The sequence below is a fragment of the Oncorhynchus mykiss genome, chromosome 24 (genome assembly GCF_013265735.2).
Source record: "Oncorhynchus mykiss isolate Arlee chromosome 24, USDA_OmykA_1.1, whole genome shotgun sequence".
Lineage (NCBI taxonomy): Eukaryota > Metazoa > Chordata > Actinopteri > Salmoniformes > Salmonidae > Oncorhynchus > Oncorhynchus mykiss.
Genome location: NC_048588.1, coordinates 14,486,364 through 14,513,002, shown reverse-complemented (window position 1 = coordinate 14,513,002; position 26,639 = coordinate 14,486,364). Strand labels below are relative to the sequence as shown.

Here is a 26,639-nt window from a genome sequence, read left to right as displayed (position 1 = left end):
TCCTGTGTGCAGAGATGTCACTGCCATAGTGTCAGAAACGGATCCAGACTTGAACGTTGCGACTGCAGCCAGATGTTCAGATTCATTGCTAGCAGCTCCTCTCTGGGGCTGTGTTCCAAATGGCACCATATTCCCTCCATAATGCAAAACTTTTGACCAGAGCCCTGTGGACCTTGGTCAAAAGTAGTGTAATGCATAGGAAATAGGATGCCATTTGGAATGCAGCCTGAATATGAGCTCCGCTGGACTCTGGCTTCACCCTGCTGTACTTAGTTCACTGCTAGTAGGAGAGTCAGAAGGGGAGAGACGAAACACACTTACAAAATACTAGCTTGGTAAATATGTGCTTAAATGTAAAGTTATTACTATTCTTTGTCAAATGTCGCTGTGAGGTGTTTATGACTTGGAACTAATGTTTTTTTTTAGTCCGTTTGTATTAATGCAGTATCTTCTCTAATGCAGTATCTTCTTTGTATCTTCTCTAATGCATTATCTTCTTTGTATCTTCTCTAATGCATTATCTTCTTTGTATCTTCTCTAATGCAGTGTCTTCTCTAATGCAGTATCTTTTAAGTATATTCTCTAATGCAATGTCTTATCTAATGCAGTGTCTTTTCTAATGCAGTATCTTCTATATTGCTATATCTTCTCTGTATCCTCTCTAATGCAGTACCTTATCCGTATCCTCTCCAATGCTGTATCTTATCTGTATCATCTCGAATGCAGTACCTTATCCATATCCTCTCTAATGCAGTGTCTTATCCGTATCCTCTCCAATGGTGTATCTTATCTGTATCCTCTATAATGCAGTACCTTATCCATATCCTCTCTAATGCAGTGTCTTATCCGTATCCTCTCCAATGCTGTATCTTCTATATTACTGTATCTTCTCTGTATCCTCTCTAATGCAGTACCTTATCTGTATCCTCTCTAATGCAGTACCGTATCTGTATCCTCTCCAATGCTGGATCTTCTATATTGCTGTATCTTCTCTGTTTGTTTAATGTTGTAACGTTATCTTCTATCTTTGTTTTGCTGTATCTTCTCTGTATCCTCTCTAATGCAGCACCTTATCTGTATCCTCTCCAATGCTGTATCTTCTATATTACTATATCTTATCTGTGTCCTCTCTAATGCAGTACCGTATCTGTATCCTCTCCAATGCTGGATCTTCTATATTGCTGTATCTTCTCTGTTTGTTTAATGTTGTAACGTTATCTTCTATCTTTGTTTTGCTGTATCTTCTCTGTATCCTCTCTAATGCAGCACCTTATCTGTATCCTCTCCAATGCTGTATCTTCTATATTGCTGTATCTTCTCTGTTTGTTTAATGTTGTAATGTTATCTTCTATCTTTGTTTTGCTGTATCTTGTCTGTTTTTAATGCTGTATCTTGTCTGTTTTTAAGGCTGTATCTTGTCTGTTTTTAATGCTGTATCTTGTCTGTTTTTAATGCTGTATCTTGTCTGTTTTTAATGCTGATTCTTGTCTGTTTTTAATGCTGATTCTTGTCTGTTTTTAATGCTGATTCTTGTCTGTTTTTAAAGCTGTATCTTGTCTGTTTTTAATGCTGATTCTTGTCTGTTTTTAATGCTGATTCTTGTCTGTTTTTAATGCTGTATCTTGTCTGTTTTTAATGCTGATTCTTGTCTGTTTTTAATGCTGTATCTTGTCTGTTATTAATGCTGTATCTTGTCTATTTTTAATGCTGATTCTTGTCTGTTAGTAATGCTGATTCTTGTCTGTTTTTAAAGCTGTATCTTGTCTGTTTTTAATGCTGATTCTTGTCTGTTTTTAATGCTGATTCTTGTCTGTTTTTAATGCTGTATCTTGTCTGTTTTTAATGCTGATTCTTGTCTGTTTTTAATGCTGTATCTTGTCTGTTATTAATGCTGTATCTTGTCTATTTTTAATGCTGATTCTTGTCTGTTAGTAATGCTGATTCTTGTCTGTTTTTAATGCTGTATCTTGTCTGTTAGTAATGCTGATTCTTGTCTGTTTTTAATGCTGATTCTTGTCTGTTTTTAATGCTGTATCTTGTCTGTTTTTAATGCTGATTCTTGTCTGTTAGTAATGCTGATTCTTGTATGTTTTTAATGCTGTATCTTGTCTGTTTTTAATGCTGATTCTTGTCTGTTAGTAATGCTGTATCTTGCCTGTTTTTATTGCTGATTCTTGTCTGTTTTTAATGCTGATTCTTGTCTGTTTTTAATGCTGTATCTTGTCTGTTAGTAATGCTGTATCTTGTCTGTTTTTAATGCTGCATCTTCTCTATTTGTTTCAAGTGATCTGCTGTTTGATCTATGTGAAGGTTGGTGTTGCTAAGCCAGGTGATGAGGATGTCTGAGAGGAACATGGCAAATCCATATAGCTCTTTCATCAGTCAGCAGTCCCTCTGGATCTACCTGACCACCAGTCACACCACCAGACTATCTGTTCCCTAGTAACACACTGTAACAGACTGTAGAGACAACATGGACACAGCTCTGATGTTAACTCTTAAGGTGCGACAGTCTCTGGCCATGTCAGCATCAGCAGGCAGGACCTTCTCACCTCAGACACAGCCAACGGCACAGACACAGATACAGAAACAGACACAACCACAGACACTAACACACCAGTCCTCCTCAGACTGTGCTCCAGAGTCTTCTCATGATGACGACAGCTCCACAGAGAGCAGTGAGGATGTCTGTCTGCCAGGACCTCTAAGCCTGGAGCTGTCGAAACTGGAACTAGACAACCAGGACGCACCCCAGCAGGACAGGGAGGCTGGTTGTGAATATAACAGTACTGGAGCCCCTGGGATAGAGGGAGATCTAGCTGTTAGTACTGGAGGTCCAGGAGGGCCAGCAGAGTCTGGTTTTGATGTCTCCCCCCCTGACCCTCTAGACCTAGACCAGATTGTCTGTCCCGCGGGTCTAATCAGTGAGCCAGGCAGTGTCACATCACCATCGTCTGATGATGCCAATAACAATGGATTGGATTTACACAGCAGTTCTCCAGGAGCAGCTGAGGACCACTGCCTAGCCTCCAATGTTCCTTCTCATAGGATAGAGGGAGATGTGGATGTTCTTGCTCCTAGGATAGAGGAAAACCTGGAAGTTGAGGACAGTAACAGACGTGTAGAATCAGGACATACCCTGGATGCTAACCTCTCTGGTCAGCTACAGGACATGGAGCTGGGGCATACCTCACCCAGGCAGACAGAGACAGACATGGAACTGGGCAATACCTCACCCAGGCAGACAGAGACAGACATGGAGCTGGGGCATACCTCACCCAGGCAGACGGAGACAGACAGGGAGCTAGAGGAGGAGTCACCCAGGTGGACAGAGGCAGACAGCCAGCCTGAGGACTACTCAGAGGGACCTGTGGAGAACAGACAAGTCCCTACTGATCTGGAACACACAGAAGACAACCATGTCTCCGTCCCTCTAGTCCCAACAGAGAATGGACATATCCCTACCCTTCTGGTCCAATCAGAGACAGAGGTCAGCCACGTCACTATCTCTGTGGTCCAATCAGAGGCTTTTAGCTCCATCCCTTCTCTAGTGGTCAGTGTAGACAACAACATGGATCCCTTCACACATCCCTCCCTTACCCTGGCCCTATTTGAGGGCCCCTTGGCAGGGCTAGGCCTCTGCGATCACCCCTGCATCATCAAACACAAACCTAGCTCCATCACCTTCTCAGACTTCACCTGTAGTCCCTCCACCTGCCACTCTAGCACCGGTCACAGCGTCTTCATCAAAAACAGCTCTGACTGCAGGGAGCCTTCCTCAGAGAAGGATGATGAAGGTGATGATGAAGATGGGGATGATGAGGACACATTCCCAGAGCTGCTTCAGAGCAGGGAGTTCCTGGTCAGTCGGAGGAGAAGGAGCAGCAGCAGAGACAAAGTAGTTAAGGAGAGAGGATCTATGAGTCCCCAGGCGGAGGCACCAGTCAGCTCTACAACCAACTCTACAGCCAGCTCCCACCTCTCCTCCTCCTCCAAAAACCAGAACCACAGCGGCTGCGAGGCAGAGACTGAGACCAGCAGCACAGAGGTAGGCTACTGTTTATTGTCATTACAGACACATTTTAGAGACACAACTGTAAAGATAGTCCCACCTGTGTTCCTCACATATTGCTGTAATATTCATGTCCACCTAAGGTCAGCTGGTTCAGTAGAGATGTGTTTGAAAGTTTATGTCAGGGTTAGGGACTGTGTACTAACTGTAGTTCAACACCATTAGAAACAGTATATTAATGTATATGAATCCATCGTATGTTAATATAATCCAGCCTGTTCTCTCAGTGAGGAAATGTGACTGTTTCTTCCCCAGGCCGTGTCTTTCCTGGGGCCATAAGTATTAAGGGTCTCAGAGTAGGAGTGTTGATCTAGTTCTGCCTTATAGATAGATGATAATGAATATGATTACATGGACAGAGAGGACCTGATCCTAGATGATAATGAATATGATTACATGGACAGAGGGGACCTGATCCTAGATGATAATGAATATGATTACATGGACAGAGGGGACCTGATCCTAGATGATAATGAATATGATTACATGGACAGAGAGGACCTGATCCTAGATGATAATGAATATGATTACATGGACAGAGGGGACCTGATCCTAGATGATAATGAATATGATTACATGGACAGAGGGGACCTGATCCTAGATGATAATGAATAAGATTACATTGACAGAGGGGACCTGATCCTAGATGATAATGAATGCGATTACATGGACAGAGGGGACCTGATCCTAGATGATAATGAATGCGATTACATGGACAGAGAGGACCTGATCCTAGATCACCACTCATACTCTGAGATGCTTGATACAAAAAAGTATTATATTATTTAATTCCACTAAGGTTCAGTACAAACACAGTGCTTTGCTATACAAACACCTTCAGTAGTCTGTTCCCCACTGTTTGTTGTTATTACATTCTGAGATATTACTCTGCTGGAATGAGTGAGTACATTGATCTAGTATTTTCCCCAGCGTTTAAAAACACAAAACCCAGCAGGTCTTGCAGGAATGCATACATAAATGCACACATGCATCCTTAAACAGTTTTTGCTTTCCCTCCGGTTTTGACAGAGCTCCTATGCAGGCATCGTTGGGTATATTACAGTAGCAGTGAACATATTACCAACAGCTAGATTCTCTTCTTCAATCTCTATAGTGCACTCCTCGGCTCTGGTCAAAAGTAGTGCATTATAGGGAATAGGGATCCATACTGCCACAGCTCTGTTGTGTTTTCTTCCAGCCGTCCCCCTGACCTTGGTAGTTACCAGGCTGTGAATCCATCCCTCCATGTTTAATAGTTACCAGGCTGTGAGTCCATCCCTCCAGGTTTACTAGTTACCAGGCTGTGACACCATCCCTCCAGGTTAACTAGTTACCAGGCTGTGAGTCCATCCCTCCAGGTTTACTAGTTACCAGGCTGTGACACCATCCCTCCAGGTTAACTAGTTACCAGGCTGTGAGTCCATCCCTCCAGGTTTACTAGTTACCAGGCTGTGACTCCATCCCTCCAGGTTTACTAGTTACCAGGCTGTGAGCCCATCCCTCCAGGTTGACTAGTTACCAGACTGTGACCCCATCCCTCCAGGTTGACTAGTTACCAGGCTGTGACTCCATCCCTCTAGGTTTAATGGTAGTTACCAGGCTGTGACTCCATCCCTCTAGGTTTACTAGTTACCAGGCTGTAACCCCTTCCCTCTAGGTTTAATGGTAGTTACCAGGCTGTAAACCCCCTTCCCTCTAGGTTTAATGGTAGTTACGAGGCTGTAACCCCATCCCTCTAGGTTTAATGGTAGTTACCAGGCTTTGACTCCATCCCTCTAGGTTTACTAGTTACCAGGCTGTAACCCCTTCCCTCTAGGTTTAATGGTAGTTACCAGGCTGTAACCCCTTCCCTCTAGGTTTAATGGTAGTTACCAGGCTGTGACTCCATCCCTCTAGGTTTAATGGTAGTTACCAGGCTTTGACTCCATCCCTCTAGGTTTACTAGTTACCAGGCTGTGACTCCATCCCTCTAGGTTTAATGGTAGTTACCAGGCTGTAACCCCATCCCTCTAGGTTTAATGGTAGTTACCAGGCTAACCCCATCCCTCTAGGTTTAATGGTAGTTACCAGGCTGTAACCCCATCACTCTAGGTTTAATGGTAGTTACCAGGCTGTAACCCCTTCCCTCTAGGTTTAATGGTAGTTACCAGGCTGTAACCCCATCCCTCTAGGTTTAATGGTAGTTACCAAGCTGTAACCCCATCCCTCTAGGTTTAATGGTAGTTACCATGCTGTAACCCCATCCCTCTAGGTTTACTAGTTACCAGGCTGTAACTCCATCCCTCTAGGTTTAATGGTAGTTACCAGGCTGTGACTCCATCCCTCTAGGTTTACTAGTTACCAGGCTGTAACTCCATCCCTCTAGGTTTAATGGTAGTTACCAGGCTGTAACCCCTTCCCTCTAGGTTTAATGGTAGTTACCAGGCTGTAACCCCTTCCCTCTAGGTTTAATGGTAGTTACCAGGCTGTAACACCATCCCTCTAGGTTTAATGGTAGTTACCAGGCTGTAACCCCTTCCCTCTAGGTTTAATGGTAGTTACCAGGCTGTAACCCCATCCCTCTAGGTTTAATGGTAGTTACCAGGCTGTGACTCCATCCCTATAGGTTTAATGGTAGTTACCAGGCTTTGACTCCATCCCTCTAGGTTTACTAGTTACCAGGCTGTAACTCCATCCCTCTAGGTTTAATGGTAGTTACCAGGCTGTAACCCCTTCCCTCTAGGTTTAATGGTAGTTACCAGGCTGTAACCCCATCCCTCTAGGTTTAATGGTAGTTACCAGGCTGTAACCCCATCCCTCTAGGTTTAATGGTAGTTTCCAGGCTGTAACCCCATCCCTCTAGGTTTAATGGTAGTTACCAGGCTGTAACCCCTTCCCTCTAGGTTTAATGGTAGTTACCAGACTATGAGTGACCCCTTCCCTCTAGGTTTAATGGTAGTTACCAGACTATGAGTGATCCCATCCCTCTAGGTTTAATGGTAGTTACCAGGCTTTAACCACTTCCCTCTAGGTTTAATGGTAGTTACCAGACTATGAGTGACCATCTTCCAAGGTTTACTGACGTCTAAAAGTATCTTCTGGATGTTTATGAATCATGTTTACATCTATGGTTTAACTTTACAAGTGTCAGAGACACCAGATCTCTGACAGTGCATAGCTGTCATTCCTCAGCTAAACCGTTTTGTAGATAACAACATACAGTAAAACAGAGAGGTTAGGTAGGGAACACTCCCACTGTCTCTGCTGATAGCCCTGGCAGGCTTTACAGGCTGTTTGACACAACACTGGGAATGGGCTGTTTGTGAGCATAAATGTTGTTTGGGGAAAGGGAGGAGGAATGCTTTAAATACCTGGAATTGGTTTAAACTGTGACCTTGTCAAAAGTTGCACATTAGATAGGAACCAAGGTGCCATTTGGGACGCGACCAAGACATCTGACAGCGGCACTCATGTTTGTTCTTCAGGCAGTCCATTTTAACTGCAGCTTTTCATACTAGCCATCTGAGGGCACCATTGCTACATCGTAATCCTGCAAGTAAACCTATTCTCTCTCTCTCTCGCTCGCTCGCTCTCTCTCTCGCTCTTTCTCTCTCTCTCTCTCTCTCTCTCTCTCTCTCTCTGTGCATCAATCAGTTGGTTATGGTATGTTTGTGTATACTGTAAAAAGACACATGTTGCTGTGATGTTGTTTATCTTTCTATAGTTTATAAGTGAAAGGATTCTACTGGTGTGACTGTTCTCACCAGGCGATAGACCTGGGAACATAGCGGGTAACTCCTAGAAAGTTAGGAGAGACTGGGTTTTAAGTTAGGAGACACTGGGTTTTAAGTTAGGAGACACTGGGTTTTAAGTTAGGAGAGACTGGGTTTTAAGTTAGGAAATAATGGGTTTTAAGTTAGGAGACACTGGGTTTTAAGTTAGGAGATAATGTGTTTTAAGTTAGGAGAGAATGGGTTTTAAGTTAGGAGAGAATGGGTTTTAAGTTAGGAGAGACTGGGTTTTAAGTTAGGAGAGACTGGGTTTTAAGTTAGGAGAGAATGGGTTTTAAGTTAGAAGAGACTGGGTTTTAAGTTAGGAGAGAATGGGTTTTAAGTCAGGAGAGAATGGGTTTTAAGTTAGGAGAGAATGGGTTTTAAGTTAGGAGAGAATGGGTTTGAACTCTTTTTCAGTGCAGTAACCCATTAGCCTAGCTGTTGTGCCCTTTCACATGCCTCCCTGCTCAAACTCTAACCCAGTCATCTCCAGTCCTCTCTGGTGATCTGTACCTCTCTCAGTGGGTGGTACGGTCCAGGCACGGTGCCCAGAGCTCACGCACTTAACTCCTCATTACCATGTCAAAGACCCAGCCTTGGGGTTTACAATGTGGCCAATTTGCCCTGATGAAGTTATCGTCCCTCTCACATTTAGCTATCTTCCTGAAGATAACACTACTCATACCGGCAGCATTGCCATGGTATCAGTGTTTCTCACTATTGATGGGGCCAGAGAATGGAGGAGAAAGGAATCATGGGTAGTGTCTCTCTCAGCTTCAAGACTGGAATTCCACTCATTCTGAAGAAAAGTGTTTGCATTCCGAGGCAGGCAGGCAGCACTGTGTGTGGCTGTCAGAGAGAATGGAGACAGTGGGAGACAGTGTGTTGTAGTGTGCTCCAGATATAGCACAGAGAGACAGACTGAAAGATTGAGGAGTTTCCCCTGTCAGAGATCAACCAGCTGACCTTAGGTGGACTGACTTCTGCTCTGATCACTAGCACCCTACTGGTAACATCTTTATGTGGTCGGAACTCTCTAGAGGCATTAACACCTCTAGTTCCCTGTCACTACATTGATTGTTGTTTCCCACCAATTGTATTTCCTATATTTTCTTGTCTATTCCCATTTTGTTTTCATTCTGATGAAGGCCATTGACGGCCAAAACGTCATGGCTTTAACTTTAAAAGGATCACGATTTTAATTGAGAGGGAAAGTCGTTCCTATATACTGTATGTTGTGAGTGTGACTCTGCCTTTACATTGAAGAAGGAAGAACAGGATGCCAATGGGAGGGTCACACCCATCTCCACCCAAGGCCCTGCTAGAGAACACAACCCTCAATAGGATGATTGTTAGGAGGAAAGGGGTTTTAATGCAGCATGGAGAAAGAACTGGGGACACAGGGACTCCTGGGGGCCCTAACAGACAGAACACAGAGCCGGGGGCCAGGGGCTTCCAGGGGCCAGGGGCTCCAACAGACAGACAGACACACTCAGAACACAGATGACAGTTCCACAGTTTAATTCCAGGAAATGAATGAATGGCTTTGTGTCGGCTGCTTGTCTTCTGAGTCACACCGTTGCGCAACAAGGGTCTTAAAGAGAGAGAGAGAGATCGTAACCTCCAGATCCTCTAACACAGCTCATGTTTGTCTCTGGATGCATCCCAAATGACACCCTATTGCATATGGTCACTGGTCAAAAGTAGTGCACTATAAATGGACCAGGGTGCCCTTTTCCACACATCCAGAGACAAACATGAGCTGTGTTAGAGGATCTGGACTGGAGGTTAAGGTCTGTGTTATGACGTGATGGCTGCTGAGAACTAGTCTGTTTCTGCAGGCTCTATAGGTTTCTCCAGTTTTGTCTAATCACACACTCTTCCCCCTGCCTTTCTCTTCCCCCAGGAGTCTCCCCTGGTCCAGCCTCAGACCCCATGGTGTGAGTCTATGAGCCAGCTGATGAGGAAACTGGACCAGCTCAACCTGGACATAGAGGAGGCTCTGAGTGCATCATCCTCCCCCTCTGACACACCCTGCACCGCACGCAGACAACAGGTCAGTCACACACACACCCTGCACCGCACACAGACAACAGGCCAGTCACACACACACCCTGCACCGCACGCAGACAACAGGTCAGTCACACACACACCCTGCACCGCACGCAGACAACAGGCCAGTCACACACACACCCTGCACCGCACGCAGACAACAGGTCAGTCACACACACACTCTCCACTGCACGCAGACAACAGGTCAGTCACACACACACCCTGCACCGCACGCAGACAACAGGTCAGTCACACACACACCCTGCACCGCACGCAGACAACAGGCCAGTCACACACACACCATGCACCGCACGCAGACAACAGGTCAGTCACACACACACCATGCACCGCACGCAGACAACAGGTCAGTCACACACACACCATGCACCGCACGCAGACAACAGGTCCGTCACACACACACCATGCACCGCACGCAGACAACAGGTCAGTCACACACACACCATGCACCGCACGCAGACAACAGGTCAGTCACACACACACCATGCACCGCACGCAGACAACAGGTCCGTCACACACACACCATGCACCGCACGCAGACAACAGGTCCGTCACACACACACCATGCACCGCACGCAGACAACAGGTCAGTCACACACACACCATGCACCGCACGCAGACAACAGGTCCATCACACACACACCATGCACCGCACGCAGACAACAGGCCAGTCACACACACACCATGCACCGCACGCAGACAACAGGTCAGTTACACACACCCCGCACTGCACACAGACAGACAGCAGGTGACATGACCATGTTAATTGAAATGCGAGCCATGTACTGACCAGTGGCACATATGGGAAATGTATACATTCTTCTGCAGCCTATCATGATGCCACATGCTTTTTCATGCTCTCTGCTGTCTATAATCAATTTACTGAGCTTTGTGAAGAGGAAATCCCGATGGATTATTGTTATAGTCATTCAACAGGTGTCTAACAAGACTATAAGTCCTTGCTGCTATATCATGTACTGTCCATTACACATACATTCACCTAGCTCAGCCCCTGACCCAGACAGAGAGAACACTAGACTCAGGATCAGTCCCAAATGGCACCCTATTCCCTTTATAGTGCACTACTGTTGACCAGAGCCCCATGGGTGCCATTTGGGACGCATGCCTCAGAAGCCTGTAGGTCTGGGAAGGACTGTTCCGTCATAAGCCTTAGGATAACTGTGATATATGTTGATATACATACACTTTGTTGTCAGACAGTGGAAGCTGTCTGTCTGGAACACTATGACCATTGTCAGGCTGTCTATGATTTCGCTTCTCTGACTGCTGCTGGCATCCATTTTATGATGTGAGAGGAGGGAGCTGGCTGTTAGAAAAGCTGTTATAGTATGTAGTGTGTCTAGCAGTAGTCTGGCCAGGGTGGTGGGCCAGGCGGGGCGGAGACAGACAGACAGCCATTGTGTAGAGATGTTGTTACCGGGACCTTGTAGCTCTGGTCCTCCATAAGACTCCTCTCATGGAGGCTTGCATCATGACATACCCCAGCAGTCAGTTAGCAGAGGGCAACAACAGACTGTATGGTTCTGTATGTGATCAGCACAGAGGTCTTGTTGTGTGGGTAGAGGAGGTTGTTTGTATGATTGAGCACGTTAGGAATGGTTACAGAGTGGATTGCAGAGGGGCACATGCCTGCAGGCATCAAATCAACAGCCATAACACACATTCACTGAGACAGCTTTAACTAACAGCCAGCCGCTGGTGGAGGAGATCACACAACATCTTTACTAGGGGGAGTTGACAAGGTCCTTTGTCCTTTCAAAGGACGATTAACACATGATACAGGCTGCCTTGTCACTATCTGTTACTGTCTGTCCAATATAACTGGAACTGAAGACTGTGTTCCCTGCCGCTGACCATCCCAGAGACAGACAGACTGACTGACTGACTGACTGACTGACTGACTGACTGACTGACTGACTGACTGAGATCCAGTGTTGACGGTTGTTGTTGTGCTGTTATTGCAGTATGGAGCTGTGTCTGGGACGGCAGTAAACCAATCTCTTAACGAGGAGGACAGTACACAGCTGCAGCGAGGGGAACCAGATACAGAAGAATGTCTCAGACAGAATCAACACAAGACCTTGGCCTCTAGTAGCTCAGCCGAAGGAACCAGAGCCAGGACCAAGAAGACAGTCGTAAGTTCCTATCAGAGTCTCCCTCCTCCTCTCGACTCCTGCATGCTCTGTGCCTGTCTGTCTAGGTCTGGGTGAAACCATGTGGTATAGATATCATCAGATAGCTCTCACTTTACATACAGTGCCTTCAGAAAGTATTCATACTCCTTGACTTATTTCACATTTTGTTGTGTCACAGCCTGAATTCAAAATAGATAACATAGATGTTTTTCATACACACAATAGCCGATAATGACAAAGTCAAAATATGTTTAAAAAAATGTTTTGCAAATCTATTTAAAAAAGTATTCACATAAGTATTTACACCCCCTAAGTCAATACATGTTTGAATCACCTTTGGCAGTGATTACAGCTGTGAGTCTTTCTGGGTAAGTCTCTAAGAGCTTTGCACACCTGGATTCTACAATATTTGCATATTATACTTTTTTAAATTCTTCAAGCTTTGTCAAGTTGGTTGTTGATCATTGATGGAAAACCCTTTCCAAGTCTTGCCATAGATTTTCAAGCCGATTTAAGTCAAAACTGTAACTAGGCCACTCAGGAATATTCAATGTCATCTTGGTAAGCAACTCCAGTGTATATTTGGCCTTGTCTTTTAGGTTTTGTCCTGCTGAAAGGTGAATGTGTCTCCCAGTGTATGTTGGAAAGCAGGTTGAACCAGGTTTTCCTCAAAGATTTTGCCTGTGCTTATCTCTATTTTGTTTATTTTTGTCCTAAAAAAACTCCCTCGCCGATGACAAGCATACCGATAACACGATGCAGCCACCACCATGCTTGCAAATATAAAGAGTGGTACTCAGTGATGTGTTGTGTTGGTTTTGCCCCAAACATAACACTTTGTATTCAGGACATAAAGTTAATTTCTTTGCCACATTTTTTGCAGTTTTACTTTAGCGTCTTACTGTGTAAAAGTTAAATAAGATAAAAATATTACAAACAGGATGCATGTGGCCTTCTTTGCGAGGCATTGGAAAACCTCCCTGGTCTTTGTGGTTGAATCTGTGTTTGAAATTCAACTGCGGGACCTTACAGATAATTGTATGTGTGGGGTACAGAGATGGGGTAGTCATTCAAATATCATGCTAAACACCATTATTGCACACAGAGTGAGTCCATGCAAGTTACTATGTGACTTGTTAAGCACATTTTTAGTCTTGAACTTATTTAGGCTTGCAATAACAAAGGGGTTGAATACTTATTCACTCAAGACATTTCATCTTTACTTTTTTATAGGAATTTGTAAAAAGTTCTACAAAAATAATTCTACTTTGACATTATGGGGTATTGTGTGTCGGCCAGTGACACAAGATCTCAATTGAATACATTGTATATTCAGGCTGCCTTCAGCTAGCTACAGAAAGATAGACTTTCTCTACTAATGTAAACAGCAGTCCTCTTATTAGCTGGGAAATGTAATTCATGGACTAAGGATGGCAGCAAGCATTAACGTTTTAAGTGACATACTGTACATTTTCTTTTTGTCCAGATGGGATAAGGCAGTATTCAGTGTGATGGCGATTGCGTCATCTGTGGCCCTGTTGGGGCGGTATGCAAACTGAAGTGAGTCTAGGGTGGCTGGTAAGGTGGCGGTGATATGATCCTTGACTAGCCTCGCAAAGCACATCATGATGACAGAAGTGAGTGCTACGGGGCGGTAGTCATTTAGTTCAGTTATCTTTGCCTTCTTGGGTACAGGAACAATGGTAGCCAACTTGAAGCATGTGGGGACAACAGAATGTGATAGGGAGTGATTGAATATGTCTGTAAACACACCAGCCAGCTGATCTGCGCATTCACAGAGTTCAAGTAACAGACACATCTCAACATCAACTGTTCAGAGGAGACTGCGTGAATCAGGCCTTCATGGTCAAATTGCTGCAAACAAACTACTACTAAAGGACACCAATAGAAGAAGAGACTTGATTGGGCCAAGAAACACGAGCAATGGACATTAGACTGGTGGAAATCTGTCCTTTGGTCTTATGAGTCCAAATTTGAGATTTTGGGTTCCAACCGCCGTGTCTTTGTGAGATGCAGAGTAGGTGAACGGATGATCTCTGCATGTGTGGTTCCCACAGTGAAGCATGGAGGAGGAGGTGTGATGGTGTGGGGGTGCTTTGCTGGTGACACTTGTAGGTGATTTATTTAGAATTCACACTTATCATGGCTACCACAGCATTCTGCAGCGATACACCATCCCATCTGGTTTGCTCTAAGTCGGACTATCATTTGTTTTTCAACAAGACAATGACCCAACACACCTCCAGACTGTGTAATGCTAATTTGACCAAGAAGGAGAGTGATGGAGTGCTGCATCAGATGACCTAGCCTCCACAATCATCCGACCTCAACCCAATTGAGATGGTTTGGGATGAGTTGGACCGCAGAGTGAAGGAAAATCAGCCAACAAGTTCTCAACATATGTGGGAACTCTTTCAAGACTGTTGGAAAAGCAGTCCTGGTGAAGCTGGTTGAGATGCGTAGCACTCACATGTTTAGCCATGAAGTGCTTTGAAAAGCTAGTCATGGCTCACATCAACACTATTATCCCAGAAACCCTAGACCCACCCCAATTTGTATACCGCCCCAACAGATCCACAGATGATGCAATCTCTATTGCACTCCACGCTGCCCTTTCCCACCTGGACACAAGGAACACCTACGTAAGAATGCTATTCATTGACTACAGCTCAGCGTTCAATACCATAGTACCCTCTAAGCTCATCACTAAGCTATGGGCCCCGGGACTAAACACCTCCCTCTGCAACTGGTTCCTGGACATCCTGACGGGCCGCCCCAGGTGGTCAGGGTAGGAAACAACACATCCGCCACGCTGATCCTCAACACAGGGGCCCCTCAGGGGTGCATGCTCAGTCCCCTCTGTACTCCCTGTTCACCCATGACTGCATGGCCAGGCACGACTCCAACACCATCATCAAATTTGCCAACGACACAACAGTGGCAGGGATGATCACCAACAACGATGAGACAGCCTGTAGGGAGGAGGTCAGAGACTTGGCCGTGTAGTGCAAGGACAACATCCTCTCCCTCAACGTGATCAAGACAAAGGAGATGATTGTGGACTACAGCAAAAAGGAGGACCGAGCACGCCCCATTCTCATCGACGGGGCTGTAGTGGATCAGGTTGAGAGCTTCAAGTTGCTTGGAGTCTGCATCAACAAAAAACTATCATGGTCCAAACACACCAAAACAGTCGTGAAGATGGCACGACAAAACCTATTACCCCTCAGGAGACTGAAAAGATTTGTCATTGGTCCGCAGATCCTCAAAAAGTTATACAGCTGCATCAGCGAGAGCTTATACAGGTTGCATCACTGCCTGGTATGGCAACTGCTCGGCCTCCGACCGCAAGGCACTAGAAAGGGTAGTGCGTACGGCCCAGTACATCACTGGGGCTAAGCTTCCTGCCATCCAGGACCTCTATATCAGGCAGTGTCAACATTTTTAAAGACTCCAGTCACCCTAGTTATAGACTGTTCTCTCTGCTACCACACGACAAGCTGTACCGGAGCACTAAGTCTAGGTCCAAGAGACTTCTTAACAGCTACACCAAAGCCATAAGACTCCTGAACAGCTAATCAAATGGCTACCCAGACTATTTGCACCCCCACACACCCTGCCTTTACACTGCTGCTACTCTCTGGTTATTATCTATGCATAGTCAATCAAATTTCAATCAAATTTATTCATAAAGCCCTTTTTACATCAGCCAGTGTGTGTGTTTATGTGTGTGTGTGTGTGTGTGTGTGCGCGTGTGCGCGTGCCAGTGCCAGGCTCTATAACACTGACCTCGGGTCAGGGTTAATGATAAGCCCAGGATTACTTCCCTACAAGCCCCAGGCTGACTCCAGGATCTAGACCACCCCTAACACATGCATACACCCCTCAGCCTCTTACATGAGGGTTTTGGAGTGGGTGTGAAAGCAGCGGAGAGAGAGAATGTGATGTTAGAGTCTGAGCTGCTGCTGTCATGATGAGGGGCTCAGAATAACCTGACCACGGTAACTAATTACTGTCATGTGACTGGAAGGTTATGAGTTGATAGAGAGGCTGCGACCCAAATTACACCCTATTCTCTATATTGTGCACTACTTTTAACCAAAAGGTTTTATGACCAAAAAAAGTGCACTATATAGGGAATAGGGTGCCATTAGGAACATATACAGAATGTTTGGAGTCATTGTTTATCATGATGTTGTTATGGAAGTTCCCCCTGACCCTGCCTGTCTCTAGGTTAGGGTCACCATTTTTCAATTGGTTTCAACATGATGTAATGGGTCCTATGTGTAGCTGGTGTAGAGAGTCAGGCGCAGGACAGCAGATATGAGTAATCAACATACTTTTACTCAAAATGTGAAATATACAAAGTAACAAATACACGCACACCATGACAGACTGAAAATACAAGAAACAATCACTCACAAAAAAACATGGGGGAACAGAGGGTTAAATAATGAACAAGTCATTGTAGGATTGAAATCAGGTGTGTAAAACAAAGACAAAACAAATGGAAAATGGAAAGTGGATCGGTGGTGGCTAGAAGGCCGGTGACGTCGACTGCGAACAACGCCCGAACCATGAGAGGGACCGACTTCGGCGGAGGTCGTGACACATGACCCCTGTTGTATTGACATGCAGATTCCTGTCCACAATGGTTTGCTAAATGGAAAGGGTAATTCATTCCTAACATTCTGGTTCCACCTCCACCTGCACCCACTGCGTAGTGACTGTGAGGTATCCGTTCTGTGTTTGATGCTTGAGGGTGAGACCATCAGGTATGTGTCCGGTGTTTAAATGTTCTGCAGCACATGTGTTCCTGTGTGTCTCAACATGACTGCAGCCACTGCATTCCTGAGACCTTACACTTCAAATAGTGAAAGAAAAGTTCCTCCTCAGAACCTGGCAGGACAGAGCTGGTCTGATGGTCCTGGCAGACATAGGGTCAAAGCATCAAAAGACCCACAGACAGACACACATCCAGAAAGGCAGCAGTGACGGATGAATTAGAAATGATCCTCTGACATGATAGAAGGTCTTCCTATTGGTTGTGACCCATTGAGACAGTGTTCTAAATATAGCCAGATGTTATAGTGTCTGTCCAGGGGTTGGATAGAGGAGGCAAAGGATGAGGCTGGTCTACTGGTTTACTGGACTACTGATCTACTAGTCTACTGGCTAGTCTACTGGTTTACTGGCTGGTCTACTGATCTACTGGCTGGTCTACTGGTCTACTGGCTGGTCTACTGGTCTACTGGTTGGTCTACTGACTGGTTTACTGGTCTACAGACTGGTCTACTGGCTGGTCTACTGGCTGGTCTACTGACTGGTCTACTGGTCTACTGGCTGGTCTACTGGTCTTCTGATCTACTAGTCTACTGGCTGGTCTACTGGTCTACTGGCTAGTCTACTGGTCTACTGGTCTACTGGCTGGTCTAGTGACTGGTCTACTGGCCTACTTACTGGTCTACTGGTCTACTGGCTGGTCTACTGGTCTACTGGCTGGTCTACTGGTCTACTGGTTGGCCCACTGGCTGGTCTACTGGCCTACTGGCTGATCTATTGAGACCACATCTGACGAGGAGCAGAGCAGACGCCCAATGATCTCTGTGACGACCCTCCCACTCTGTCTGCCGTATTTTGTCTTTGTTCTTGTTTCCTTCCTTATTAGGATGCCGGTGGGCGGAGTTGAGAGGGTCGTCAGCTACATGGGAAACACCTGGGCCCAGGTGTTTCCCAGGATAAATACACCCCTTCCCCATTCATGGAGGAGACTCTCTCCATGCAGACATTTGTAGATTGTGTTGTGGTTCTTGTTGACTTTTTGTTTGTTTGCTTTGGCACCTTTCAACACCCTGCATTATCACATTCATGCATGCAAAACACTCACTTACGCTACTGATTACTGATTACACACATCATTGTATATTTTCCTTAGTTGCTTTAGTTAATAAATATATTTTGTTACTCCTTATCTCCACGTTGTCTCCCTTTGTTACGGGCTTTGAGCCGGTTCGTGACACTATCCCTTATTTTTTCTTAGACTTTGAGTAAAACTAAGGTTATTTTCCCAGGGACATAGATTGTAGGTCTGATGTTTTATTTTACAACCGAGACAACTATCTGAATGTTGTGGAGAGAGATGGATTCAGTCCTGTGAGTTCAGCCCATAGTTACATGTTATGAGTTAGGGGTTGTGGATCATGGCTATGCCTTGGCGTAGAGGCCTAAAGGAAGTCTCTGGAGATATGCTGTTAGAAGTCACAGAAGAGTAATGGCCGTGGAGAGACCGCATCCATCCTACCCTGCCCTGAGCTATGATGAGAGGCCTGGATCGTTACATATAGCTGCGTCCCACATGACAACTCATTCCCAATATAGTGCGTTACATTTGACTTGGGCCCATTGGGCTCTGACCAAAGTAGTGCACTATGTAAGGAATAGGGTGCCATTTTGGAGGCAACCATATACAACTATAGGTCTGGTTATATAATATCAGTCATGGGTTTGGAGTTCTCTGTCTTTCTCTGTGAACAAATGTGATTCAGGTTAGTCGCGCATGCCAATGAAACACAATGAATGATTGGTGGGGTAACCTCAGACTTCACTCTGTGGGGTTGGGTGTGTTCAGCACTATTAAATCCATCCCAAATGCAACCCTATTCCCTGAAAAGTGCACTACTTCTGCCATTTTGGATGCATGCTAAACAGACAACAGGGCTCTGTGTTGGGTTGAGAGTGTACTCTACATAGACCAGAGGGCTCTGTGTTGGGTTGAGAGTGTACTCTACATAGACCACCGGGGGGAAGGGGGGAGGTTGAGAAACGCAGGGAAAAGTCAAACACAAACGTCAACGTTGTTCATTGGGGATGTAAAGAAATGCAAGATGGGGATTATGTAATTCCTTACAGATCTCGTGTGAGCTTTGTACGGCATCCCATTGCCAGCTACAATGTATAACAGCATCTCAAAGAGTACTATTAGAAAGCATGGACATGTCCCATAGTCTGTTAGGAATGTTTTCCACTTGTTTTGTCTGAACTAGTTGATTTATTTAGTCACTGCAGTAGACAGGTAGACCAGACCAGTTATCAATCACGAAAGACCAGACATGTCAGTCCATATAAAAATCTTGGTTGTTGTAGCAGAGGTAGCTTCCTGATAGGGCTGTCTTCTTTCTGTGTCTTGTCACCTGACCCCTGACCTCTAACCCATAACCCGACGTGGTGATTGCTCAGAACTGAAGCGGTGTGGTATAACCTTAGAGATAGACGACTCTAGAGCCCAAAGGCCTGTTTTAGCTTGAGCAGTGCTATTGAGGACTTTCAACATTTTGAAGGTGTTAGCTGGGAGAGACTTCCTAGGGGTTAAGGAAGGATCACATCATTCCATACAGGTTACCTGGAGGGATCAGCCAATGCATTAGAGTCATGAGCAAACATTCCATAACTGCAGGTGTCAGTAAATAGCCAACCATGGCTTCATACCTGTTCAAACAACACTCTCCAGGTGGCAGTGTGCACCCTTTGTTTGTTTGACAACTCATAGTAGAAGAAAATCTACTACTTAAAAATGGAGATGGCCTCAATGGTGCGATGCCCATGCTCTCACAGAGGCCACAATGGGACATATCCAATGATGCAATGTCTTTCTAGGTCCATGGGTATAACTAAACCAGTGAAGAGGAAAATGGAAGGACACTAACAGGACTTTATCCGGGCTGTCGAGTGACAGAAATAAGTCTAGGACAGTCTTTGAAGCCCTTTGAGTAAAGGACAGACTGGTATCTCCATTGGGGCCATTCAGTCAGTTCTAGTAGGCTAATTTTCATCACAGCTTTATTTGTAGTTGTGGGTCAGAGCCTGTTATTAGATCTATTATGTTAACGCACGTCAGTTTAGACAGTGAACTTTAACACCTTCCCACAAAGAAACTGTCTTCATATTCTATCCTCCTGATACCTACTTACAACCAAAAATTAAATCAGGAAGCACCAGTGACTCAGTCAATAAAAAAGTGGTCAGATGAAGAAGATGCTAAGCTACAGGACTGTTTTGCTAGCACAAACTGGAAAATGTTCCAGGATTCTTCCTATGGCATTGAGTAGTACACCACATCAGCTATTGGCTTCATCAATAAGTGCATCGATGACGTCGTCCCCACAGTGACCGTACGTACATACCAGAACCATGGATTACAGGCAACATCTGCACTGAGCCAAAGGCTAGAGCTACCACTTTCAAGGAGCGGGATTCTAACCTGGAAGTTTATAATAAATCCCGCTATGCCCTCCGACAAACCATCAAACAGGCAAAGTGTCAGTACAGGACTAAGATCGAATCATACTACATCGGCTCCGACGCACGTCGGATGTGGCAGGGCTTGCAAACCATTACAGACTACAAAGGGAATCACAGCCGAGATCTGACCAGTGACACGAGCCTACCAAACTAGCTAAACTACTTATATGCTCGCTTCGAGGAAAATAACACTGAAAAATGCATGAGAGCACCAGCTGTTCTGGACGGCTGTGAGATCACGCTCTCCGCAGCCGATGTGAGTAAGACCTTTAAACAGGTCAACATTCACAAGGCCGCAGGGCCAGACGGATTACCAGGACGTGTACTGCGAGCATGCACTGACCAACTGGCAAGTGTCTCCACTGACATTTTCAACATGTTTCAAGCAGACCACCATAGTCCCTGTGCCCAAGAACACTCAGGTAACCTGCCTAAATGACTACCAACCCATAGCAGTCACATCTGTAGCCATGAGGTGCTTTAAAAGGCTGGTCATGGCTCCCATCAACACCATTATCCAACCCTATGACTGAAGAGGACAGAAATGTAATAATACAATTCGACCCTCTTATGCTGAATCTCACAGTCAATAAGCAGGGATACTTTGGTAACAACATCAGTCCCTTCACCTCATAGTGTTCTGCCTGAGACCGAATATTGTCTGTATGTCTCCACCTGTTAACCACCTCACTCCTCTGCTGTATGACAGAGGATAATATTTGTAATATGTGTTTCCTCATACTGTAGGCTGCTCTACCATGGGTACATCCCAAATAGCACCCTATTCTCTATATAGTGAACTATTCCAGCTGTGGGAAAAATCCTATTCCGCCACCCATGGCGCTGCACAACCAACAGCTGACCTCTAATATCACAATATATTTTCTCTGCAGACAAAGTATAAACACCATGGGACCACGCAGCCGTCATACCACTCAGGAAGGAATCTGACTCCTGGAGATGAATGTACTTTGGTGAGAAATTCCAGAACAACAGTAAAGGACCTTGTGAAGATGCTGGAGGAAACAGCTACAAAAGTATCTATATCCACAGTAAAACGAGTCCTATATCGACATAACCTGAAAGGCTGCTCAGCAAGGAAGAAGCCACCACTCTGCAACTGGATCCTGGACTTCCTGACTGGCCATCCCCAGGTGGTCAGGGGCCCCTGATTCTCAACACAGGGGCCCCTCAGGGGTGCGTGCTCAGTCCCCTCCTTTACTCCCTGTTCACTCATGACTGCACAGCCAGTCACAATTCCAACACCATCATTACATTTGCCAATGACACAACAGGCCTGATCACAGACAACAACGAGACAGCCTATAGGGTGGAGGTCAGAGACCTGGCCGTGTGGTGCGTAATCAAGACAAAGGAGATGATTGTGTTCTACAGGGTAAGGAGGACTGAGCACATCCCCATTCTCATCGACGAGGCTGTAGTGGAGCAGGTTGAGAGCTTCAAGTTCCTTGATGTCCACATCACCAACAAACTATCACGGTCCAAGCACACCAAGACAGTCGAGAAGATGGCACGACAAAACCTATCCCCCCTCAGGAAACTGAAAAGATTTGGCATGGGTCCTCAGATCGTCAAAAGGTTATACAGTTGCACCATCGAGAGCATCCTGACTGGGCATGGTATCACTGTCTGGTATGGCAACTGCTCGGCCTCCGACCGCAAGACACTACAGAGGGTAGTGCGTACGGACCAGTACATCACCGGGGCCAAGCTTCCTGCCATCCAGGAACTCTAAACCAGGCAGTGTCAGAGGAAGGCCCTAAAAATTGTAAAGACCCCAGCCACCGTAGTCATAGAATGTTCTCTCTGCTACCGCATGGCAAGCGGTGCCGGTGCGCCAAGTCTAGGTCCAAGAGGCTTCTAAACAACTTCTACCCCCAAGCCATAAGACTCCTGAACATCTAATCAAATGGCTACCCAGACCATTTGCAGTGCCCCTCCCCCCCCCTCTTTTACGCCGCTGCTATTCTCTGTTATTATCAATGCATAGTCACTTTAATAACTCTACCTACATGTACATATTACCTCAATTACCCAGATTAACCGGTGCCCCTGCACATTGACTCTGTACTGGTATCCCCTGTATATAGTCTCGCTATTGTTATTTTACTGCTGCTCTTTAACTACTTGTTACTTTTATTTGATAATCTTAATCTTATTTTTAAACTGCATTGTTGGTTAGGGGCTTGTAAGTAAGCATTTCACCTGTTGTATTCGGCGCATGTGACCAATACGATTTGATTTGATTGGATTTTAATGATGCAGAGGCTGAAGATAAAGCTCACCACAAGTCATTAGTGACACACTCCTGATGGAAACACAATAACACGCAAGTTTACATTAACATAAAACACTGGCGACTCACTGGTGTGGTGGTAAGCCTCAATGGAAAAGCACCATGTTGTAGTGCACCCTGGTCAACAGTATTTCCCCATTATAGAGAATAAGATGCCATTTGGGATTAAAACCATGTGGTTTGTCTAAATTGGTCTAATAACACTAGACAGTGGATGTTATAAATACTTAAGCGATGTACAAACATGAGCCAGCTGTCCATATTGAACCAGCCATCAGGTCTCTATGGCAACACAGTAAAGCAGTCATTAACCCTTAACTTGTATGGCTGTGTCATTACCAGGATACAATTCAGTTCAATACTCCTCACCTCTCTGAATATATCCTCTGTGGCATTACTGGGATATAATTCAGTTCAATACTCCTCACCTCTCTGAATATATCCTCTGTGTCATTACTAGGATATAATTCAGTTCAATACTCCTCACCTCTCTGAATATATCCTCTGTGGCATTACTGGGATACAATTCAGTTCAATACTCCTCACCTCTCTGAATATATCCTCTGTGTCATTACTAGGATACAATTCAGTTCAATACTCCTCACCTCTCTGAATATATCCTCTGTGGCATTACTGGGATACAATTCAGTTCAATACTCCTCACCTCTCTGAATATATCCTCTGTGGTATTACTGGGATACAATTCAGTTCAATACTCCTCACCTCTCTGAATATATCCTCTGTGTCATTACTAGGATACAATTCAGTTCAATACTCCTCACCTCTCTGAATATATCCTCTGTGGCATTATTAGGATGCCACAGACACCTGAGTTGTATAACACTGTAGTATTTATAACATTTTGAAAAGCTGTGTATTCTTCAACCAATCTGTTTTTGTTGTTGTTTGTGACAGTCATGCAGTTAGAGTGGTATTGAGGGCTGCAGTAAACTCTGTTGTTGTCTGACTCACCATTGTCTGTTTCTCTTCTTTGCAGATGTGCAGTAAGATGACCAATGCAGGTGCAGGTAAGGCTTTTTCATGTGTACATGTTTCACCAGGCTGTGTTGGATTTGGCATGTGCCCTAACTAGAACCACATTCCCTACATATTGCTCTGTTCAAAAGTAGCGCACTATATGAGGGAATACTATATGAGGGAAAATAATTAAAAAAATACAGTGCCATTTGGGACATAGCCACTGTTATTAGATTGTCTTCAGATGGTTCTCGCTGCAGGACAGTTTTAATTCTCAGCACTGACACTCTTCTCTGTTAGTCCAGGATCTGCACTGTTAGTCCAGGGTGTGCTCTGTTAGTCCAGGGTGTGCTCTGTTAGTCCAGGGTATTCTCTGTTAGCCAGGGTCTGCTCTGTTAGTCCAGGGTATGCTCTGTTAGTCCAGTGTATGCTTTGTCAGTCCAGGGTATGCTCTGTTAGTCCAGGGTATTCTCTGTTAGCCAGGGTCTGCTCTGTTAGTCCAGGGTCTGCTCTGTTAGTCCAGGGACTGCTCTGTTAGTCCAGGGACTTCTCTGTTAGTCCAGGGTATGCTCTGTTAGTCCAGGGTATGCTATGTTAGTCCAGGGTCTTCTCTTTTAGTCCAGGGTCTGCTCTGTTAGTCCAGGGTCTTCTATTTTAGTCTAGGGTATGCTCTGTTAGTCTAGGGTATGCTCTGTTAGTCCAGGGTCTGCTCTGTTAGTCCAGGGTCTGCTCTGTTAGTCCAGTATTTTCTCTGTTAGTCTAGGGTATGCTCTGTTAGTCCAGGGTCTTCTCTGTTAGTCCAGGGTCTTCTCTGTTAGTCCTGGGTCTTCTCTGTTCGTCCAGGGTCTGCTCTGTTAGTCCAGGGTATGCTCTGTTAGGCCAGGGTATGCTCTGTTAGTCCAGGGTCTTCTCTGTTAGTCCAGGGTCAGCTCTGTTAGTCCAGGGTCTGCTCTGTTAGTCCAGGGTATGCTCTGTTAGGCCAGGGTATGCTCTGTTAGGCCAGGGTCTGCTCTGTTAGTCCAGGGTCTTCTCTGTTTGTCCAGGGTCTTCTCTGTTTGTCCAGGGTCTTCTCTGTTTGTCCAGGGTCTGTTGTCATTCAGGGAGCATTCCAAGTGTAACAGAGGTGGTTGAGTGAACCTTTCTCGGGTGACCAGTAACCTTGCATGAGACCTGAAGTCTTGCATTAGCCAATGCCTGGACTTTAGCTCAGTGGGCTTAAACATAAGACCTGCATGGTTTCAAAACCAGTACGTCACATAAGGCTTGCCTGCTAGTGCTGTGGTCTTGTTCTGTAGGATGGTACGGCTGTTGCTGTGAGACAATGGGGTTGTGAGTGACGGATGGGGACAGGTGTGCCAGCCAGGGTCCAGGTTTCACTCCCCAGCTGTGTCTAGAGAATGTCCAGAGAATGTCCCTCCCAACACAGCCTGTCAGGCTCTTCTTTTAAAGGCCTATTTATACTGACTGCCTGGCTTGGTGGGACACAGATAAAATTAGGAGGCATGCCAGATCATTGTTACTAGTACTACATAGTTACTGCTGAGGGAACTATTTGTCGTGTCTTGGCCCTGGGGGCAGCTGGGGGATTATGGGGCGATGCCATTTTAGTCTCAGGTTCCACTCTCACATGATCTCTATGATCAGGAGGGGTAATGGGGAGTACCAGGGGGTATGTCAGTAATGTACAGGAGACCCTGTTCACATTCCATCACTCTCACCTATAGGTAGGAATGTCTGCTGTGTGGTCTGGCTGTGATTTATGAAGTGCTCTGTGACTGATCACCACTCATACCAGGGTAATCTAGAGTGACGTATCACTGCTAATGGTTGTAAATCTATGGGCTTTGTGTGGTATTTACCTTGTTGATGACTTCAGTAATTATTTGTCAACACAACCAAGACATTTCCTTCCCTATGGTCCTGTTGATGTCATATTTGAGTACAGTGTGTTTCTACCATCTCTGCTTTAATAGAGTACAATATATTTAGCCACAAGACTCTCGACATGCCGTCTCCCTTTCACAACCATATGCTGGCTGAAATAAGACAGACAAAAGTCTGTGTCAAAGTCAATCTGATGTGGCCAGAATCACCTACAATAAGAGAAGCGTAGTTAACGGAACATCTGTCTTCAATAGAAACACAGCATATGTCCCAAATGGCACCCTACTCCTTATATAGTGCACTACTTTTGACCATAGCACATATGGGACACTGGTGAACAGTAGTGCACAATACAGGGAATGGGGTGCGATTTGAGACGCCGACACAGTCAGGGTAATAACTGTGAGTAGGATGATGATGATGACGTAAAGAGATGAAGCTAACTCTGAGCGCTGATATTCTCTGCCTATATTTGACAGCCGTACCGTAGAGACTGTATAGACTGCATGATGTCATGTTACTGGATCAGATGGTCTTCAGAATCTATGGTTATGTCCCAAATGGCACCCTTTCCCCTATATAGTCCACTAATGTTGACCAGAGCCACATGGACATTGGTCAAAAATAGTGCACTATAAAGGGAAAATGGTGCCATTTGGAACACAGACTATAACATAGCACCAGTCATCATAACCACCAGTTCACCTCACTATAGTGACATAGTTCAGCCGAGAAAACCTCTCTGGGCCCATATCCCAAAAAGCCCCGCGTGTGACTAAACACACCACGTACATATATACCCAAACCACATTTGAGCACTGCCTAGGGTAGAGGTTAGGGTGGTCAGATCTCTGGGTAGAGGTGAGGAGAAACATAAGTCAGACGGAGGCTTAAATTCTCATCTCTCTGAACCATGGGCTGTGTGACCTGAATGTATTATATGTGTAGTCTCCTGACCATAGCTTATGGCCTTTAAAATCTATACTGATGTATATCTGTTGCTGTGTTCTCATGTTGAGCGGAAACTCCAAGCATATATGGGAAAACGCCATACCTTTCTGTCCAACAATAATGTTTTTAAACCCCAGACC

General features: G+C 45.3%; 1 protein-coding gene across 2 annotated transcripts in view; it reads left to right on the top strand.

Moving 5' to 3' along the window:
* Positions 1-26,639, top strand: part of LOC110503811 (stAR-related lipid transfer protein 13) — a 114,867-nt gene that overhangs the window by 6,625 nt on the left and 81,603 nt on the right. The window contains exons 1-5 of one of the 2 annotated variants that reach the window (XM_036961218.1): positions 47-335; positions 2,285-4,048; positions 9,731-9,880; positions 11,880-12,050; positions 23,684-23,714. In XM_036961218.1, coding sequence (XP_036817113.1) covers positions 2,474-4,048; positions 9,731-9,880; positions 11,880-12,050; positions 23,684-23,714 — 1,927 coding nt within the window. In that variant the 5' untranslated portion in view covers positions 47-335; positions 2,285-2,473. Of the gene's footprint in view, positions 1-46; positions 336-2,284; positions 4,049-9,730; positions 9,881-11,879; positions 12,051-23,683; positions 23,715-26,639 lie in introns of those variants that run through there. The other variant, XM_036961219.1, reaches the window with a different exon arrangement.